Source organism: Sinohyriopsis cumingii, chromosome 3 (assembly GCF_028554795.1).
Source record: "Sinohyriopsis cumingii isolate HCF-2022 chromosome 3, ASM2855479v2, whole genome shotgun sequence".
Lineage (NCBI taxonomy): Eukaryota > Metazoa > Mollusca > Bivalvia > Unionida > Unionidae > Sinohyriopsis > Sinohyriopsis cumingii.
Window position 1 is genome coordinate 121,114,428 of NC_142963.1, and position 22,252 is coordinate 121,136,679.

Consider the following 22,252-nt stretch of genomic DNA (forward strand, 5'->3'; position numbering starts at 1 on the left):
CCCATGCAACTATCTGAACAGACCGCCATTTCTGTGCTGGAATACATGTTAAATCTTTCCACACCAACATTCAGCTGTAATAATTTTGCATAATTGTCTTATTCAAATTAAGGATATGATCTCTCACAGCGGTCATTGTACTGGAAAATACTCATATATTAGGTTTAAACAAGTTGTTTCCTAACTGATATTGTGCTTCTCGATCACGTACTAATGCGTACTTCAGTCACCAGTGTGGCCAGAGTTTTTAAGAATTAAATTAAATAGTAGTATATCACAATTCTACGAGTGAGCAAAGAGCATGCTGTACAATCTAGACGCTTTTAGGGTACTCTCTGACAGTTATCAAGTTCGACTTGAATAAAGTTAAGGAGTTTTAATTCTACGCCATTTCCTACAATTTCGAGGTGGTTTCATGGCTTTGAAGATGGTTGCGAATCGATGGAAGATAGTCCATGTTCTGGAAGACCGTTGTCTGAGAATGGTGAAGGGGAAGTGTCTATTGTGAAGGGGGCAATTGAAGAAGATTATTATATAATCATTAATTCGTCGGGATCAATTAAAGTTCATAAGGTTTACGTACAGCACACTAATATTCATAACATTTTAAATAATCATCGTACCTCAGTCCAACATATCACTGTATCCCATAGAAACGTAGCAATTACGGATAGCAATACAAAATATTTTGAATCTACTAATATTTTGTTCGTGCTATTTGATACAAAAGGGAAAGAATGCGATAACAATGCAGTAATAAAAACTTTTTTCGGTAGAATGATTGTGAAATACATCACAATACATCCTTCAAAAGAAATGATATTTTCAAGTTAATGACTATAAAATTGTCATGACAAACAAAACTTTTGTGGAAAAAAATCTGCATCCCCGTAATGATAAATTAAGAAAATTGTTATCGGGGGAAGGTTATGCAAATAAATAAATTAATTAAATTAGACATTCAATAGCTCTAACACTGTGTTAGAATAGATAGACATTGAGAGATGCATATATTGAATTTATAGGTTGATTTTCTTGTACTTTATTGTGCAGGGACAGAAGCCATGCAAAATATACGACAAAGCAAATAAATAAATAAAAGAACATATATTTAATTAACTATGGCCCTTCTTTAAAACGAACTAAATAACAATGTAACTTTTGCAGTGAATGCAAACATCCTTAGCTTTAAACAAAATCCAATTTAACTTTCATAATCAGTGGTTACGTAGTCTTTGAGAGGAATTATGCTCTAAGAAATACGTACGAAGTTTCGTAGCAAACTGTGCAGAATCAAAATAATCAGTTCGACAAATACTGTTTTTTTTTCTTTTTTTTTTTTAATTAGCACCATGCATAACAGACACACATTATCAATTTCCGGAAAATTTTTCACGACCATATTTTAGTTTACTCAAAGTTTGCAAAAAATAAAATACATTTCTATATATTACATTTTTATGTGAGTCGAACATCTGCGAATATCGCTATAAAATCTTAAGATATATGCCAAAAGACACAGGAGCGCATTGAAAGACATTGCAATGAATACTTAATGAAGAAGGATAGGGGATATTTATCCTATATTGGACACTAAACACTGAAAAGAGCTGATCTCTCTACTGCATTATTATTACGGTCATTCTTCCAAGTTAATAAATTTCTTCTGTTATTTTTTATATCTTATCACGCGGTAACCTATGATTTCTTTGGGGGTGGAGACGGGTTGCGGCTTGTATCAGAATATCAGATTTATGATTTTAATCTTTTTTTAATGGAAAAGTAAAATGTACAGACTTTATGTCTATATTCATTCTCCTTGAAGATATATAGATTGTGTTTCTTGTTGAAACGTTGCTTATTTATACACAGTATCGACAAATATACAAGACTTTTTAGATGTAAAATGACAGATACTGCATAACAAGGTTACTGATGTTAACGGTAAACGGGGGAGGGGGAAGTAGATGAGGGGGAGGCTAGGGTGAGGGCATTCACAACAGCAGCCGACTTTATCAATCGATGAAAATGTAGATAAGGTATATTATTTCTTCGTCCGAAAATGGGAATCTGTAACTCGGTCTAAATTTGCTAAAACTGTTTAAGTGATTCTGTAATTTGCCTCAAAGATATTGTAATGTCATCAGTATTTTCAGTTGTTTCTCTCTACTGAAAATAAAACTAATTGATATGTTTCCTTAATAATTAGTTATCATTCTACTAATTACGTTTATTATTAACAGTTCGATATTTTTTATGATTATTTCATGAGACTAATTTTTAATGGATAATTTAGAACAGTCAAAGTCATAACGGTTCTACGTGGAGTTCCATTTTTATTAGCCAGGAACTTGAGTATATTTTGTACAAGAATGTCTCTTAACTTTTGTTTAAAAGTATCAGGAATTTGAAGTAAGATGTTCCCCTTTATCTTTAGTCTCAACATCCCAAACATTTCGAAAATTTTATTAGTGATTCGAATTAACCACGGTGGCTTATTTTATCCCTTTGTTCAAGTCCATCATGCAACACTCTGATAGGGTTTCTTAATATGACTGATGTCACAGGACATAGGTCTGAGTCTCTGAGATTATCTAAGATAAAGATATCTTGTGAATTATTCACTGGCAAATTTTTGACGTTATTCTATACAGGCTAAAGTTCACATTCGAGGAGACCTCAGTGTTTATTGAAGGTAACACTTTCTGGATCTTTATTGTCACATTTATTTGCATAAAATTGTATAACTGAATCTCAAACATCATTATGAACTGTCAAATTCAAACATCTTACTACAAAATCATTTTATCCAATGTGATCTCTGTGTTCCAGATGAAAGGTTTGGCTTCGGTACTAGTGCTCCACGTGTGCACAGTTATCAGCTACGGTTTTGTCGTGACCGACTGTAAGTTAAAATTGAACATTTTCTGTCTTTCTTATCTCCTTGCATATGAACTGAATGTTATATACCGAGCCATCATTGATACATGTATCAATGATATATGAAGAAAATTAGATTGTTGAAGTCATCATGGTTCCATTACTAAAACTAAAGTTTGATTACTCATCTCTTAATGTGAATAATTCATCACACACACACACACACACACGCACTTAATGACAAACAATAACAAACGTAATATACATCAGCACACGATCACTTGTGAACATTCACCCACCCAGATCAACCGCGATTATAGACAATGAGGAGTACCGTATGCACATGGCTTTGGTAGCTTCATATCGATTATCTGTGATGATATATATTTACTGAAAGTTACCAACCACATAGTTAACCTACTAAATGTGCTTCTCACCTGCGAGCTGAAAATACTGACTTACCAATTACTGATTTATAACTCAGGATACTATACTTACTCCGTACTGAAAACAACAACATCAAAGTTCACACATAGATTATTAACTGAGTATTGAACCAGTTGGACCCGAGGTTATTTGGCGCTTGATGCACGAGCTTACATGGGCATTCCACGACACTTGAAGGGTAGGGGGAGGGGCACTATATTTGAATACTCAGTCAATAACCTTTTTACTATATACTTATAAAGCAGATTAATGATTGTTATCTTATAGTAATAACACAATAAAAAATATTTCGAACGTTTCATTGGACATTTTACATGTCTTTCATTTAGTGAACGAAACGGATCACCGCGCAATAATACACGCTACTGAACTTATATGGAAGCGCGCGCGTAATGTTACGATCTATGGAGCCTTCAACTGTCACAAAGAGCAATCAACACCAAAAAGTTTGACATCACTGAAAAATAAAAATTTATTTTCCTAAACTACACAATGAAAGAATTAAATATAACCTACAATATGGTATGAATTCATATTTCCTAACGTGTGCTATCAATTCCAACTAATACGCATACTCTCCAAATGCATTTCGGATGAAAATTCAAATGTGTTTACGTGCCGACACCACAAAAAATCACCCTTTTAATATCCAAAAGTCTTTACTTGAATTAAATGCGATTCCTAAGAATTTAAAATCATAAAATTGTCATTCTTTCACGGTTGATCCAAATATATTAATATATCCGAGATCTTTCAAAAATTCCACAATAGTCCATTATAAAGTATTGTCTATCATATTAAATATTTCAAATTCTGCAATTCCAACGAACAATGAATAAAAAAATCAAGCTTCCAAAAGTACCTGTCACAAGAAAGTTATCGACTCATAAGGATGAGAGCTTTTCCGCGTTATATTGCTTATTGCTTATATAAAAAAAAAAATAATTCAGTTTAACAACGCCGTAGCTAGTTTCTTTCAATGAATCGTTTAATATTGTGAAATGCTGTGTTAAATGTAATTTTAAAAAAAAAAAAAAAAAAAAAAAAACTATGGCAGTCGGACCTCTCTATAGTACAACTGTTCTCTTGGATCACTTGGTGTTATTTTGACCTCCATTCGCGTCACTCATGGCCTATTTGGACCAAGTGATGTTCTCTTGAACTTGGTACATCAACCTTGAGATCTCATGAATGAAAATAATGCTACATATTATGCATGTAGTAATCTTTATAGTACACAACCCATTCATAGGATCTTAAAATTAAAAATGTCATTTAACTAAATGACTGTAATAAAATACATTTGAAATATTATACTGATGATACAAATATACAGTACATGGGGTGATTCTCATTCAGCACGAAACTAGCTTTCTTAAAAGTCACACGAAACACAACGAAATATTGATATGAGGAAAAAAAAGTAACTCATTGCATAATAAAAACTGAAGATGCTATTATGAAAGGTGAGCCAGAAGAAAAAAAAATCCGCGTACGGTTAATGTTGTCATTTACTCAATGTTGCTATAATGATGCGTGTAAATTTGAAAGTTATGTGTGCGTGATGACTGTTACCAGGGACCTGTGGTCCATAGGTGATGAACAATGCGTTGAGAAACGGATATAGATTCATTTGATGTAACTTGTGTTTCATTAAATTCCTACTACAGGATAAAAGCAATGATATTTAAGTGAATAAAAGTGCACTGTATACGTGAAAGGAAAGCTTCTGACTAATACGTTGGATCAAAGGTTAATCTCTCTCTCTCTCTCTCTCTCAGACAGCAGTAACTAGCGACCACTAGCTGTCCATTTTCAATATTTTTGATATAAATGGTATAAATCATCATGTATTTTCCTTTCTTTTTCTCCTGGCAATTTAAGTCCTTTGACGTATTCTAATTGTATTTATCTATTTGGATGATATATGTTTTTCTTTCGATGAAAGCTAGATCTAATAATTCTTCAGCACATGTGTCAGGTAGAAAAGGTTACAGTCATTGTCGGCCTATCAGATTTTCACGTGGTCAGCATTCGACATTCGACATTTTCATTTAGCCTTAACCAGAAGTACTTCATGGAATGAATGAGGCGCGGTAACGGACAAAAGTTGGTCCAATGAGAAAGTTACAGATGAAATCTCGATGTGGTATGCAGAGAAATCCAATATCATGTGTTGGATCAAATTGCATGTCCTTAAAGTTCCATTTTCCAGATCGAGATTTTAGATTGTATATGTTGAATTATGCAGTGGTGGTTGAAAGTTATATTTCCTATGTCGACCATTTACAGTGCATATTTTGAATTACACAGCGGTGGTTGAAATTTCAACATCACAATTCAAGAATCTCTCATTCACACGTTGTATGTAACTGGTTGTGATGAAAGTTCCATTTCCTATGGCGACTATTTAGATTTCATCTGTTGAATTTCACAGAAAGGAAAAGTAGCCTCCTTGTTTAAAAATAACGCGGTACTTTCACGAGAGCGACCTCAAGTGAAGAAATTCATAGTAATTCTCGAGCTGTGAATGGTAACTTTCAAACTGTAAATGCATGAAATGAAATGGTGCCTCATAATTGAATACACGAATGATGTATCTTAATACTCAATATTATTTTGAATTGTTAAAGTGGACATTGTGCAATGTTACTTTTAACACCAACACATAATTTCACCATATAAAAATAACAATTCTGACATGTTAAATTAAAAGTCCCGATTTATGACATCAAAATTTCAACAACCACCGCGTAATTCAGAAGACACAATCTTAAAACTCAACATTGGACATCGAATTTTCAGCCAGCGCTGTGCAATTAAACAGATGAAATCTAAATATTCAAGGTATGAGATGGAACTCTTTGAACCAATACGTAAATTATGAATTCTCGACGTATGACATTACAATTTCAACAACCGCCGTGTAATTCAAACGACACAATCTAAAACCTCGACATAGAAAATATAACTTTCAACCACTACTGTTTAATTTAATAGATACAATCTAAAACCTAGGAAATGGAACTTTAAGGACAAGCATATTTGATACAACACGTGAAATTGGAATTCTGGACATACGATATTAAAATTTCAACGGCAACGTTCAGATTGGACCAACTTTTGTCCGCTACGGCGCCTCATATGAATCGGGACATGTGTTTACCATACAAGACAGATATTAATATATTTTTTAAAACTGCGGTCAATAGCGCATGATCTAATACGGTAGCAACAAGGTTAACCTAATGCGAATGTTAATGAAGTATCGTATGTACTAGCTTACACGCCGACTCAAACTGCAAACAACAATGATCCTGATTTACATAGTATAGTGTATAATGTAGTATAGTGCATCTGCAGATCAGGATCTATGTTGTTTGTTCAACTGATTAGTCCTAACAAACTGCATAGATCCAGATTTGCTGGCGCATTATTCGAGCAGATACGATATATAATAAGGTTAAGATATATACTGCACCCCTGTATTGCAGGTTTGTGTGTGTGTGTGTGTGTGTGTGTGAGAGAGAGAGAGAGAGAGAGAGAGAGAGAGTCACATTATCCTGACACCAGGCCGACCAGCCCTAACACTAACCTCTTAATGCTGAGTGCATAGCGAGACAGCTGCTAGTACCATTTTAAAAGATTTTGGTATGACTTGGCCAGGTTGGAACCCGTGACCTCCCGCATCCGAGGCGGACGCTCTAACCACTAGGCCATCAGAGCTATCCCGGTATTGCAGGCACGTAATGAGTTAAACATGCTCTGGGCAAGTGTGTACATTTATGTTCAGTACAATATTTTTAATGGCTCCCATTATAAACAGTAGCATAGCAAACAGGAACATGACCTAATCACAAAGATAGTATTTCTAGTCAAAATAATTCTAGTTTATCACTCTTCCCGTGTGGTAGCATGGATTCGTTGTAACTGATGTTTATGTAACAATTTTTTTTTTTTATAGAGTTATGAATATGCAGTTTTTCGTAAGTACCTGTGCTTTAATACGTGCTAGTTTCATCATGAGGGTGAATATTTTGTTGTCGTTGTTTTAGGATTTAACGCCTTTTTTCAGCACAAGATAGGCTATACATGGCGGCTAGTATTAACGGTGGAGGAAGAACCCGGGAAAACCCCTGAAAGAACCACCAACCCACGAGAAGTTACTGGCAGGCTTTCTCACATACCCACATTGGCCGAACCCGAGACTCGAACCCACGCAGACAGAGGTGAGATGACAGTGATCCGTAACTGTGAGCGCTTTAGACCACTCGGCCACTCGGGGCCCCGAATATTTTGTTAATTTTTTTTACTTACATAGTTCGGTTGTGCCAAAAAGTGATAGGCTTATGGGTGACGTCAGTTGGGTGACATCATTTGTGCTTTGACAGTGATGTTTCGTAGCTCTCTTTAGTCTGCAGTAAGATCCAGCTAGTGTGCGTGATTTTACTTCATGAACCATTTGTATCATTTCGTAATAAAAAATCGAAAAGTTACCATTTTCAATTCCAAACCGCAGTCACCAATCCATGTATTTAAAAGTCTGGCAATTTACTTCAACTTTTCCTTTCTCTTCTGTAAATTAGTACTGGAAATAAAATATACTTAAGAGTCGAAGATGTTCATTTCGTTCTATGTGTATTCATTGTTTGCGTATGTCTTTGAGAAAAGGTCCGTTAGGGTCTAAAATCGCTAAGGCTTTGCACTGTGTTGTCAGTTTGTTGTATGCACCGAATCATTAATTGGCAACCATGATCTTGATGTAGATCCAATACATTTGCAAAGGTTGTTATTTGTCATACAATTTGTAATCTATGTGCATACATACAATAATGAGAGAGAGAGAGAGAGAGAGAGAGAGGAAAACAACTTATCAGCAGCAACATCAGCATACGTATCTATGACATCAGAATCGAGGTAGCTTAGATCGCTATTTTTACCTTGAGTCATCCTGGAAAGACGCGTGCGTCGTATACTTTTATTGAAGAGCCAACATTTTTTCATACAACGGCCATTCCGCTGAAACAAACTAAAACACCTATAGGATTTAGGCACAGTAACTAAGGCTGCCAATAGCTTGTTTTCAATGGAGGTGGGTTACTGCCATAATTATATGCACGTATTTTCTAATCTTCCTTGATGCATTGTTGTAAATGGCTGCTTGCAAGTGCTACTTTCATAATTCTATCCATTTATATTGTATTCTTCATTGATGCTGTCTGTAATTGGCAGTTTGCAAGTGCTACTTTCCTTCTGCATTATTGTCAATGGCTGCTTGCAAGTGCTACATTCATAATTCTAGTTATGAAGTTTCTATTCTTCATTGATGCAAGCTGTAAATTCTTGCTTGCAATTGCTTAGATCTACTTTCCTTCTGCCTCATTTTACATTGCAGTTTGCCAATTACTGAATTGATTCTGTAGTTTATCGTATGGCAAACGCTATGTCAGTTATTACAAGTTTTGTAAATTCTGTTTATAAACTGGCCATATTACAATTATATTATTCCAACTGCTGTTTTTATACAGACTTGGCCTTGCAACCAGGGCTGTAGAGAGCGATCACGGGACCTGGGGTAAGAAACACCCGGGTCTGTCTTAGTTCTTGTTCAAACAAAAATTTTATTTTATAAAATTAAAAAGTGTTGTTCGGCCCAGGCCCTCTTACGGGCCAGGGTCTTGGTTGCCCCCCGCCCTCTTGTCGGCCCTGCTTGCAACTATGTAAATACTAAACTTTATCAGTATCGTCTTTGTTGTCCAACTCGTCTCGCCATTTGTTGTCATAATGACATACTAGAGATTAGCATGACATTATGACAACAGACGACGCTCTAAATTTCTAAAGTTTTTGTTTCCTTTACCAGAAATAATTGATGGTCCCCACGGAGCTTAACGGCATTCATTTTGTGTCGATAAACATTGTAACTCTTTCAGTCCCTTTTTATTAGGTGAACGTTAGCAATGAAAATTTAATCTTTCTCTAAAGTCATGTGCTATTTCGAAGATCTAAGTGATTTATAACACATTACGAAAATAAAAACGCATACAGTACAGCAAGGTGGTCCTTCTTCTTTAAATTCAGTTTTGACGCACTGAAATATTTACTTTCACTCTTTAAGAAATCTACTTCTTAGTGATATCTCTCATTACTTTGGAAACATTAGTTATTTTGGCAAAGTAAGGATCAGAAATGACAATGATATATTCCCTTGTACTGTTCTTAACGAGCTTTCATCAGTCGACCCTGATTGTAAGGATAGTATTGTACGTCACCAATTTTGACGCACGTCACAGACGTCTATCTTTTCCTGTGATACTACTGTACATAAGCTCCGACAAATATAATATATTTCAGAGCAACATCAATAACACATAAAAAAAGTTTGTAGGCATAATGACATTTAAAAAATTAATCATTCCTAAAGGTTTTCTTGTTCTTATCACAATCTTTATCGTGGAAGATATTTTGTGGCAAAAGCCGAAATAACCAAATTGTGGAAAATCATGTTCGTATCATAATAAAAATGTTTACTTGCGATTAGAAGTATTAGATTTAGTGTACGATTGTTTTCCAATACTTAATTTGCATTGTTAACGTACAGAGCCTCAACCTTTCAATGTATTTGTTTTTAAAAACGGTTTTAAAACTGGTTTGCATTCTTTTAAAACATTTGTCTTTAAAAGTGGAACTAATCAGAGACAAAAGACATAATGTTACAGGAGATTTTACTTTTACTTGTTGTAATTCTTAGCATTATCAAACCAAAATTCAATATTTGGTTAAAGGATTTTATAAATATAAATATATCACCCATAGGTTCTAATTATTCAGCTGATTTTTGTCACATTAAAGATTTTTTTTAAAAAACCAACTTTAAAGGATTTTTGAAATATGAATGTAGTGTTGCATGATTCCGACTTATTAAGTGTGCTGATCTTTGCAATATAAAAAGTTTAGCGAATTATCTATGATCAAAGAGAGAAAGATATAGAATGCACCAAAAACAGAATATTTTATTAAGTTATTGCAATTATATACATGTATCCTGGGTTGATATGCGTGTTTTGGGACAGTCTTAGCGTCTTTCCTTCAGCAAGTATCAACAAGAAAAAAAAACTCTACTCATCTTACTCGATAATTATACAGGGTAGAATTTTACTAATCACTGTCATTTTTTGTTTGTTGCTTTGATATTATTTAATTGCCTACATGTATCCTGGGTAATTGAGGGTGTTTTGGGACAGTCTTTTGCTGTTTTAGGGTAGTCAGGGGTTTTTCATTTGTTGATAACTACCAATATGGGGAAAAAAACCTCTCCTGATCTAACTGGATAATTATATAATGCAGGATTTTACTGAACACTGTCCTTTTTAAGGTTTGATTCAATGTAATTGTATACATGTATCCTGGGTAGGTGAGAGTGTTTATGGACAGTCTTCTGGTAGTCCAATGACTTTCAGGGTAACAGGCAGAAAAATTAAACTGATGGATGTCTAATTCATGCATAAGTTGTTGGAAATAAACAAACATTTAATTGCTGAACAGATTTGGGGTGGCAAACGAGTGTTAAAAAACATTGCCTAAACTTTTAGAACAGTTTTTGCTTTAATATTCTTAAAAGGAATAGCCCATGGAAATTTTGACGACGTACATATTATGTCAACAAGTATTGGTTGCTTAACTTGGTATTAAGTGATGAACCGACACTATACCATTTTTCTGCTAAATGGTTTGTCAAATGGTCAAATGCAGGAATACGGTGCAGAGGTGCCTTAGCCTCGTTTCCTTTTTATGATTTTTTTTAGATCTCGTGTTATATTATTAATACAGCGTCCATATATATATATATATATATATATATATATATATATATATATATATATATATATATATATATATATATGTGTGTGTGTGTGTGTGTGTGTGTGTGTATACTGCCACTGTAAACTGTAGGTTAACAATGAAAATTAATTTCATCGGGATGAGAGAATAAACAGAATCCTCATCTCTGTAATTTACTCTCTCTCTCTCTCTCTCTCTCTCTCATGAATAAACAAGAAAGACAAATTATAACCTTGAGGAGCAGTTATCTGCAATTTGCTCAAACCTTATGAGGTCTTTACTGATACAAAAAGCAGAATTTGCACTGCACTCTAAAATAATAAACATGCTCTAAATTGATAACATTTTGAATGAGAATATATAAACAGAAATGACCATAAACTTTGCTTGTAGATTGGCTACCCTATTCTGCCACCGTGCGATAGCGGTAAATTGCACCCACAAAATGTCCAAATAAAAATGCGTTAGGAAGGCTCAGCGGAAATATAAAGTTGTGTAAATACATCTAATTGTATACAGTTTGATACATTTAATTTGATTTGCACTTCTTGCAGGCCACCGAACTTCCGAATGTTAATACTCTGATAAATCAGCTGATTGTAATGTGGTAATATGATTCGAACGATATTTTAAATAAGACGCCCCACACATGCTGTAAAGTGGTATAACCTCTTGTTGCTACGGTCAGGGTAGTAGTCGTATTGTAAGAAATTGACATGTCACAGCGTCATCTGTTGTCAAAATGAGGCGTTAAGCTAACTTCCGTGATGATAACTTGCAACGTACTTGATTCTATATTAAAGGTGCAATCTGTGTAACTTGTAATATAGCAAGGAAGATTAGAATATGCGTACAGAAAATTATGGCGGTAATCCCCCTCCATAGTTTTCGACACAATGGTTTGCTGACTCCAAATATCAACAAAGGCTGAATATTCTGGGGAGCTGACTGGCAGACAGTGTCACATGACTGTACATGAATATGCAATTTAGCCTTGCTCCTGATAAATAATTGACCCAACTCCTCAATATGTTAATTACAACCGAAGAACACATGGCTGGACGGAAGCTATGTAGACTGTAGTTCTGTTGTTGCTATACGACATAATCTGCAGTCACATTAACTTGAGTCGCACAAAATGCGTGATGAATCCAAGTGTTTTTCATATTGTACACTGATATGACGTTCAACTATTAATGGAATAATAAAATAAATTTCTTTTTCTTAGCTGTATGGTATTCCCAGGAACCATCTTCGGCTTGCACTTCGATCTACTCTTGCTAAATAAAAGCACAATATTTATAAAATTTGCATGAACCAATTATCTTTTTAAATATATAGACTTTTAAACTTTAGCATCTCCACGCAGACACTATGGTAACACTTTCAACTTCAAGTGAATAACGAGAAGCCACTGGCAAGATTTCTCACATACCCACATTGGCCAAATTCGAGAGTCGAACCCACGCAGACAGATGGGAGATGGCAGTGATCTGTAACGGTGAGCGCTTTAGACCACTCGGTCACTCGGGTCACTCGTCCTTCGAGTTCGAAGATGACCATAGCATTACTAGCTGGTTTGGTTTCTTTGAATATGCATGTGAGTAGCTGATCAAGCCAATTTGTGCACTGAACTGTCTGTTGCACACTTGACAGAAGATGCCTCTTAGGTTTGCATGAGCAATAACAAACGTGCTGCAGTTTTGCGATTTCCACGGCTCGAGCTTCTGCAATTCTTCTCCGCTCAAAATGTCTGGACGAGACTCCACCAAGTAAAGCGATGTGTGATATCTTCCCAAGACTCAGGGTCAATGGTAAAGTGTTTCAGGCATGACTTGAGGGAATCTTGAAGCGTTTCTTCTGACCAAGATAAGACTGCTTTCCATCTTTCAGCTCACCGTAGTAGATCCTCTATTGTCAATGTCACTTGTTGAGGCTCGAATAAACAGTAACGCAAGAAAGAGTGAAAACAACAAGCTTTTAAAAATACAATAATTTATTTCCCTGGCCTATTTTTCAATTTGTAGCAATCAGAAATAACGTGTACTTTTTTCTTGCAATAGGGACACGTAGGAAGAGACAAGGATGTTGAATCAAACTTCTCCAAAGTTAGATTTTTAGAAGTTGTGCCTGTTTGAGTTTTAGAAGGGTTTGTATTAGGAACTTGTCTGCCAAAAGACTGTTGAGTAGAAGTCTTATTTACAAAAGGAACTTTATGAATTAAAGAATACTCATCAGCAGCATTTTCCAAGGTTTCAATCTGATGCTCATCAAGATAAGTCTTAATGTCACTATGTACAGTTTTGAACTCTTCAAGTAATATAAGTTGTTTAAGAATTTCATAATCTTGTTCAACTTTCTTGGCTAAGCACCATCTATCAAATAACTTCTCTTTTTCTCTAGCAAATTCGACATGAGTTTGTCCAGCTTCTTTTCTATAGTTTCTGAAGTTTTGCCGATAAGCTTCAGGGACTAATTCATAATCCCTTAAGATGCATTCTTTAACCGTATCATAGTCACCACTTTGTTGAACTGACAGTGAACGGTAAATATCACTAGCTTTACCAGTGAGTACAGATTGTAATAATTGAGTCCAATGCTCCATTGGCCATTTCAAATTTTCAGCAACATTTTCTAAATAAGGAAAATATTTGTCTACTTCTTTTTCTCTGAAAGGGGGTGCTAATCTAATAATCTTTGCAAGATCAAAACTTAAATTTGGATTTAAAGAATGAATGTGCTTTTCACTTGCCAGTTCTATTTATTTCATTCTACATTGATAATCCCCCTCTTTCTTCTCTCTTTGCATTTGTATTTGTTCTTTTTGTAACTGCATTTGTCTTTCTTTCTCCTTTTCCTGCTTGTAAAAGCATTTGTTTTTCTTTCTCTCTTTCCTGTCTCTCTCTCCTCTTTCTCATATTGTAACTGTATTTGTTTTTCTTTGTAATTGTATTTGTTATATTTCTTTCTCCAATTTCATATGTTCTTTCCCTTTCTCCAATTTCATTTGTTCATTCTCTTTTTCCAATTTAATTTGTTCTTTTTCTTTTTCCAATTGCAACTGCATTTGCATTTGTTTTTCTTCTTTATCTTTCTGAAGCTCCAGCTTCCTTAATTCCAATTCCATCCTATATTTTTATTATAATTCCTTTATTTTTGTGCCAGAGTCTGATACAGACTTACTGACTGAAACCAAAGCACTTTTATCCAAAACATTCTTTTCTACCAAATATTGAACCAAAATATTTCTTATTTCCTGTTTCGTTAAGGAAGCCTTTAAGAAAGATCGTATTTTCTGGCAAGTTGAATCAAATCATCTTTTTTTAAAAGATCTAATTGTTCCTGGGTAGGATTTGAAAGAAAGATTTCTACTTTTTATGACATTTTAGAAAAAGATTGCCGATTTCACTAAGATTTCAAAAACATGGGGAAATCAAATTTCAGAAAACAAAGTTTTCTGAAATATTCTCTCCAAAATTCTAAATTATCCTAAGGACGAGAAGAAACACCAATTTCTTATGTCACTTGTTTAGACTCTAATAAACAGTAATACAAGAAAGAGTGAAAACAATAAGCTTTTAAAAATACAATAATTTATTTCCCTGAAAATATTCTGTAAAAATGAAAGAAAATATGAACTTACGGTTTTATAGAATCAAATCCAAAAATGATCCAAAAATAATCCGAGAATAGAATTTTAGTAGTCCTAATAACAAAATGTTCTACTGATTTCATGTTCGAATCCCGACGAAGAATCCAAGATGGAAGACGATGACGTATGCTACATTCTGTAGTGTTGAAGTCTACAGTTCATTGTGGAAATGAAAATTATCACTCCGGTTTCTGATAGCTGAATAAATTTGTATAAAAAAAACTGTCCTTGTTCCACAATATTACATGAGCACACGTATTTTCCAGAAAAATAACAAAATTAATCCTTTTGAATCCAAGTAATTTGAAATAAGTCCAAACCAAGTAATCTGAAATAACTCCAAACATTACAACATACAACCAACAGTTTAACAGCCCAACTTCTACTGAGATTATTTCTCCAAAACATGGGTTATATGGGCTTTCTAAACTGTAAACAAGGGTCAAGGATCATCTTCGTCAGCAGAGTGTGAATGCTTGGACGGCCTGCCTGTGTGAGAACCTATTGCAGGGTCAGCAACACAATGTTTTTTTAGCTCTTGAGTTTTGTTTGTATACAGATCACACTGCTAATTAGTGGGAATGGAAATGGGTGCGATATCGTTTGCATGGAGACATTGAAGGTTGGTGTAAGATATGTGAAAGTAATTATGTTCATGCACATTCGGACAATATTGTGCCTTTATTTAGTCAAGACGCAGATTGGAAGACAAATCGCAGAGAAAAATATAAACTTTTTTAATTTTTTAAGACGCCTCCTGTGGACACCCTACATTCCCCCCGAGCGAAACGAGGATTGTGGGTGGACATGAAGCCAAATATGGGTCATGGCCATGGATGGTAAATATGTAAATGAACCGGTTGACAGGAAAACCGGCCTTGTGACATGAAATTTCGACTTTACCTTGATGCATTTTCTGATGGAGTAATGTTTTGAAACCACAATGATATAACTTTAGCACCATAGTGTGTTGATTATATTTCCACGATCTTGAGGGGGAATCCATACTGCTTTCAAAATGCAACGACATTATATTTAGGTACCGTTGCACAATGGCGTTATAGTTGAATTGGTTATATAAATATAAACATTTGCAAATTTCTCATGACAGATTATTTATTGGCTCAAAATTATGTTTAGTTCTTTAATGTTTAATATTTTTGTTATTTATCATGCAGATTTTATTATCGTCACTTATGCTTTTAACTGTGTTAAGTCGTGGAATGAATATGATATTGGAGTTCTGATAGAGTACTGCTTCTTTCTTATCCTTCTCCCATGTTTAAGACGTGGTCATAAACGACAGTTTGGTTCTAACTGGCGATACAGCTTTCTCGTCAACCGCAAATCTTGCTGATAAAACTGTCCAATGTTCTTCTTTCTTTTAGTAACTACGTTGTTATATACATTATCAATGGCTTCCTCCTCGCTGTTGGATTGTTTGTCCTCAGGGTTCTAATTATCCACATTATCAAGAAATCGTCACGTACGAAACTTTGATGTCATTCTTTAAATGGCGTTTTCTAGCGTTTCTCGTTCAATGTCATAAGGCCGGTTTTCGCATGGACATCTCTGTGTGTGTGTGTGTGTGTGTGTGTGTGTGTGTGTGTGTGTGTACACATAAACTGACAAAGAGCACACCTGATGTGAACCACCTCCACAGATTATCTTCTCAGTTGCAAATAACTAATACACAGTAAAGATAAGAAGAAAATATACACAACTCACAATTACATTGAATGTGGATGTAAATAGAAACGAAACAATTGGAACCAAGGAATCTAATTGATGACGTCAGCAAGTAGGTCTGCAATGAAAATTTTGCACCATCTTGAGGGTTGACGACACTTGTCCAAATTAATTTTATTCCGGATATAGTCGTTTTTTGACCTTGCGAGCACTTCAGAACATTTGTTCTAAAATGGTAATACTAACTTGTGTTGTGACTAATTAAGGCATAAATAAGATAAAATAAACTATATATATTTTCTACATATGAAATTGTTGTATACGGGAGAATGGAAGCTGATATCACTCTTTAAAAAATAGAATTATAATGGTAGAAAAATTTGATTTTTGGAACTTGGAAATTTATTCTTATCTATGCATGGAAAAGTGTCGTTTAGGATTCTTTTTTTATCATAGCTGTTGGGTTTGAGTGTTTGCGGCCGGCTAATCCAATGGGTTTCTTTGGATTTCCTATACGATTTTTTCGTGATCTATACGATTTTTATGATCCTGTAAAATTTTAACAAACTTTTATTTATCGTGACTTTTACACATAATCGACCAGTTAGGAAGGTATAAAGGATACCATAGGAAGACTGTCTTAAATAATGATTATAACAAAATTGCAATAATTTATGACCTATGGATGTATATCAGCTGTTCCTTAATCCGATGCTATAAAAAATATATCTCAATCAGTTTTCATACTATAACGCTGTCATCATATAGGGTGATTGATTTTTCTTTTCGCAAATGAATTACTTTGTGCATGACTGAAATTAATGCTGTATTCATAAAAAATACGTAGCCAATATTCACGTATTAAGGGACAGAAAATAAAAAAGAGAAATACATCCTCAGGTCTACAGTGTAGCTTATTTATGTTGCTTTTCGGCATTTTCTTTTTCTTACTTATACTTCCGAGAAGAAACACCAAAACTGACCACACCAAAACTGACCACACCAAAACATCGTTTTGCAAAGTTTTCATGTTACTGCAGGCAATGCTTATCGAAGATGGAAATCAAGTTTGTGGCGGTAGCATCCTAAATGAACACTTCATTCTCACGGCAGCCCATTGCTTTGAAGAGTAAGTATATCTTTCCAGTTATAAAGTAAATTTCATCATGTCAGCATGTTTCTCTGTTTCACAATAAATAGTGAACATTGCATCCAATCTCTGACACAATCTTCTAAAATTACACACGTTATATTCTGCTAACACTGGCGTAATGACATGACCTCCAAATGGATTGAACAGTAATGAAAAACAATGTAATAGATGGAACAGCGATATAGTACTTTTCTATTTGGTCTTAGTTTCTTGGTGTAAGGAATATCCTTACTTTTTTATTTTTCGTATATGTGACATAGTCACTAAATGTGTGGTTTTAACTTAAATTTTTCTTTTTTACATTTACTGGAACCGAATATAGTCAAGAATGTTAACTGAATACATGGAGCTGGCGTTCGTATCAGGTACACTTAGTTCTAATAGTTTGAATCTGTTAAACCAATTGTTTATTGTGAGGTTATATGACCAAATTACTGTGGCTGGTCAACGAGTTGCATACATTTAACATGAAAGGAACACGAAGACAACATTTTATTTGCCAGCTGTCAAGTTGTATTTGGTCAATTCAATTAAATCATATTTAGACGCCTGATACGGTAAGCCTTTGCCTCGTGTGATATCATGAAATATACTAAAAAAAGATGCAAGCTATAAAAGATATACATGATGGAATGGTCTAGTACTGTTTATGTGGTTTGTTTTGTTTATGTTCATAAGCCAGTTGAGTCGTGACATCACGCGTTGGACAGTCCGTGTGGGCAAGCATCATCTGGACAGAGTGGACCCTACAGAGTCCACACACAGAGTTTCACAGATTATTATACATCCCCAGTACAACAGCACTACCGTCAAGAATGACATAACACTGCTTCAGCTGTTAGAGCCCGTGGAATATAACGATTACGTCAGACCCATCTGTATACCACCAACTGTGAGAAGGGTGGCTAACACCACTAGTTCTTGCTACAGTACAGGATGGGGTGATACACAGGGTATATGCACCAATAATAATAATAATAATAATAATAATATTATTATTATTATTATTATTATTATTATTATTATTTATTTATTTATTTATTTATTTATTTATTATTATTATTATTATTATTATTAAAAAGTTAACTTTTACTATTCTATTTTTCAATGTTTCCTTATCTTGTATGTGTTAAATTAACCAGTACGAAGTAGCATTATGAAGGAATATTTTTTTATTGTAGTAATATTTGTTCTCTCTAAAAATAGAAAAATTAGATAGTTCTATGTTCACTTGCACACACATTAACACTCATGCGCATATGACGTGCCAGCAGGCGGAAATATACTCGCACGTGTCTGAGGAGCGATGACAAATAATTGTATAAAACTAAAACTTATTTTTATTGATGTTTTGTATTTATGCTGATGGTTCGATTTGTTATACTGCAGCCATCTTTCGAACAGTATTTATATCAGAAGATATTTTTTTTTTAAAAAAGAGCATATCAATCCATGTTGACGCTTTATACTTGCTTTTGCAGGCACCAGCTCTCGTGCAGTTTTAAACCAAGTGAAACTTCAGATGATACCCGAATCTTGGTGCTCTCATAAAGACTGGTATGGAAGTAACTTCATCAAATACTACACTTTTTGTGCTGGATACCCTAGTGGAGGGCAAGATGCATGCGTTGTATGTATTCGAATATCTTAGTTATAACCAATAACAATTACATACATGAAAGAAATAAAACTGAAAGTTGCACAATAATGAAATGAAGAAGAAATACTTTGGTTTAGAACCCGATTCCAATAACGAGCATGTCAAAATGACTAATTTTAACATTCTTTTGGCCCAAAATAATTTCCGATGATGTTGAGAATAAAATGATAAATTATATATAGACTCAAATAGTTAACGGTAGAAGCAAATTTCCTTTGGCGAAAAAAAGAAAAGTCATTCTAATATGGAGTTTAACTTTTGTAAACAAAACTCTGGCAATAAATCTTTTTAAAAGTCACCAAAAGACATCTGACTGAGAAGACGGATAATTTTGCAGCATTTTTCCATTAGTTTTCTCTTTTTTAACAGTGCTAGAAATTATATTTAACTGAGTTAACATTTTATAAAATATGTTTAGTGTGAAGGATAAATATAATTTTATTTTCGGTAAGGATTACTGCGTCCTTATAATTGCGAATCCCGTAAATGTTAATAAATACCCTGATTTGACTACCACAAAGTTATATATTTAATGGCTTGCTCAATTGGAACATTGGCGGATGTTAGAAACTTTAATATATTTCACTTATATTACTAGGGAGATAGCGGAGGCCCATTCGTTTGTAAGGTTGAAGACACTTGGTACCAACAAGGTACGTTTTGTTTTGCATCCTATTACAAGCATTTTAATTAAACTTCAATTAATCGAATGTTTTATTCTGGTTATCATTGTAAATTGATTTGTAATCTGTGTTAGCCCTAAACAATTGTTTTGCTTATTTATGAAGATCCAACGATAAAAAGCTGTTATTCAAATTATTTGGGGGAAAATATTCTAGTTATTTTTGGCTTTGAAATTTGAGAATCAAAATCACAGCGAACCTGTCATTAATGATTTACATGCTTTTAATTAGACAAAGATGTCAAATATTTTAAAAGGAGTGTAGACTTGTAGAGGAAATACTTATTTGCCAGTGTGAGATAGATGTACGCACACACACAAGCACGTACGTACGTATGTATGTATCATGATATTTGTAAAATTACATACTTTTTACAGGCATAATCAGCTGGGGTCATGGATGTGCTCTTCCATTCTACCCAGGAATTTACACGGATGTTTCAAAATACGGAGAATGGATCAGAAATAATATAGCTTCACGAGGTTTCCGCCTGAATAATTAGGTCGTCAAGACAAACTTTCTAAGAACCGGACATCATCCAATATTTGAGGATGCAAATCTTATTTTAGAAGAGGAAAAAGTTAAATGTGTTGGGCTGCTTTTAAATCAGTTGGTAAGAAAACATGTCTACTTACATATTTTGCCTCGAGTGTATGATTCCTGAAAATATTCTTTGAAAAACATATACATTTGAAACTACTTCCGATTCTTGTGATACAAAAAGAAATAAACGTATTTCAATGTTTAATATGTCCTTGCCTTTGTGTGCCCTTTAAATTTAAAATGTTTGGTTCTTTTATGAAACTGTCAATGCAACCCGTGATGAACACAGTACACATGGCACAGGATCATGCTACGAACATTAGCTAGCAAAAACCAACATTGGCTAGCAAAAACCAACATCGGCTAGCAAAAATCAACATTGGCTAGCAAAAACCAGCATTGGCTAGCAAAAACCAACATCGGCTAGCAAAAACCAGCATTGGCTAGCAAAAACCAACATCGGCTAGCAAAAACCAACATTGGCTAGCAAAAACCAACATCGGCTAGCAAAAACCAACATTGGCTAGCAAACCAACATTGGCTAGCAAAAACCAACATCGGCTAGCAAAAGCCAACATTGGCTAGCAAAAACCAACATTGGCTAACAACACTGGCTAGCAAAAGCCAACATCGGCCAGCAAAATCCAACATTTCGCCTTATGTATCGTCATAAGATTCTACATCGCTATAATGGTATTAGTTTCTTGAGAATAGTTCAGTATAACTGGGTGTCCATTATATTTAAATGTGATATACAGTAGTTAATAGAAAATTAAATTTGCATAGTTTGATTTATTCTCTTGACTGGTTTGTTTTTTCTGACATTACAAATCAGAAAAAATCGGAATTCAAAAATGTTGCTCAAATCGTATAGGTTGATCATGCCGTTAAGTTACGTGGACATTTAGGTTGTTCATGACGATACTGTAACAAAGTGACCTTGTCGGAATAGTTTCTGCAGTATTACACTATGATTTCTTATCTGTTTACGCGTACAATCAACCAAGAGCAATTTCAAAGGACAGAAATGACATCTGGCTGTTGGTCAAGCTGGAAGCAAAATGACCATATTGGTGCAGTTTGGGCACTGTATCGGTGATAAGGACTTAATACTTCAAAATTTGGAGCAAAAATGGAATTGTAGACAAAGAGCGTCATTTTAGAGACGTAAGACATTTCTAAAAATGTATTCTTGAAACTATTGAGAATATCCATGACGTAATGCTCAAGATTCATGACGTACTCCTCAAGATCCATGACATAATGTTCAATATCCATGACGAAATTATCGATATTGATGATGCAATGTTTGAAATAATTGCTTTTATTTCAAACATACTTAATACTACTGTAAAATCAGATAATTTCGTGCATTAATTGCCTACCATTTCAAATCAGTGTCTTAAGCCGAATAAAGTGCCTTGCACATGAAGAATGCAAAATATTTGATTTAATTAGCAAATTTTTTAAAGATATTTTCTACATGCAAAATGGAATCATTCGAAACAGAACACACTCTGCATTCTTCATTATCTTTTACGAAAATCGGATTGTTTTTCATTGTGTCACAAGTATAAGCCTTAAATAAAGATTGGTTGGACAATGCAAATTTATTTCAAATTGTAAATAATGTACAGACGTTGTGGATAATACCAGCCATGATTGTTTTGTTTTTACCTTTCCAATATTCTTCAAGAACACAC

The 22,252-nt window shown here is 34.3% G+C and overlaps 1 protein-coding gene across 3 annotated transcripts; it reads left to right on the top strand.

The window, feature by feature from the left end:
• Window positions 1–2,584: 2,584 nt before the first annotated feature.
• LOC149803738 (trypsin-2-like) lies at window positions 2,585–20,754 on the top strand. Of its 3 annotated transcripts, XM_089953495.1 has the most exons (8): window positions 2,585–2,695; window positions 2,833–2,905; window positions 15,572–15,660; window positions 17,551–17,639; window positions 18,342–18,616; window positions 19,145–19,293; window positions 19,922–19,976; window positions 20,384–20,754. In XM_089953495.1, the coding sequence occupies exons 2-8, from the start codon at window positions 2,833–2,835 to the stop codon at window positions 20,506–20,508; spliced, it is 855 nt and encodes a 284-aa protein (XP_089809621.1). In that variant the 5' UTR covers window positions 2,585–2,695; the 3' UTR covers window positions 20,509–20,754. The 3 variants fall into 3 exon arrangements, with proteins under 3 accessions (XP_089809621.1, XP_089809622.1, XP_089809623.1); XM_089953496.1 differs by lacking the exons at window positions 2,585–2,695; window positions 2,833–2,905; window positions 15,572–15,660 and adding an exon at window positions 15,241–15,332; XM_089953497.1 differs by lacking the exons at window positions 2,585–2,695; window positions 2,833–2,905; window positions 15,572–15,660 and adding an exon at window positions 15,679–15,860.
• Window positions 20,755–22,252: the final 1,498 nt, after the last annotated feature.

Bases quoted from the DNA above. Each gene is read 5' to 3' on its own strand.
- LOC149803738 (XM_089953495.1), top strand. From the start codon at position 2,833: ATGAAAGGTTTGGCTTCGGTACTAGTGCTCCACGTGTGCACAGTTATC. The intron at 2,906-15,571 runs GTAAGTTAAAAT...TAATTTTTTAAG, and splicing joins CGGTTTTGTCGTGACCGACT to ACGCCTCCTGTGGACACCCT. The intron at 18,617-19,144 runs GTATATGCACCA...TTGCTTTTGCAG, and splicing joins AGGATGGGGTGATACACAGG to GCACCAGCTCTCGTGCAGTT.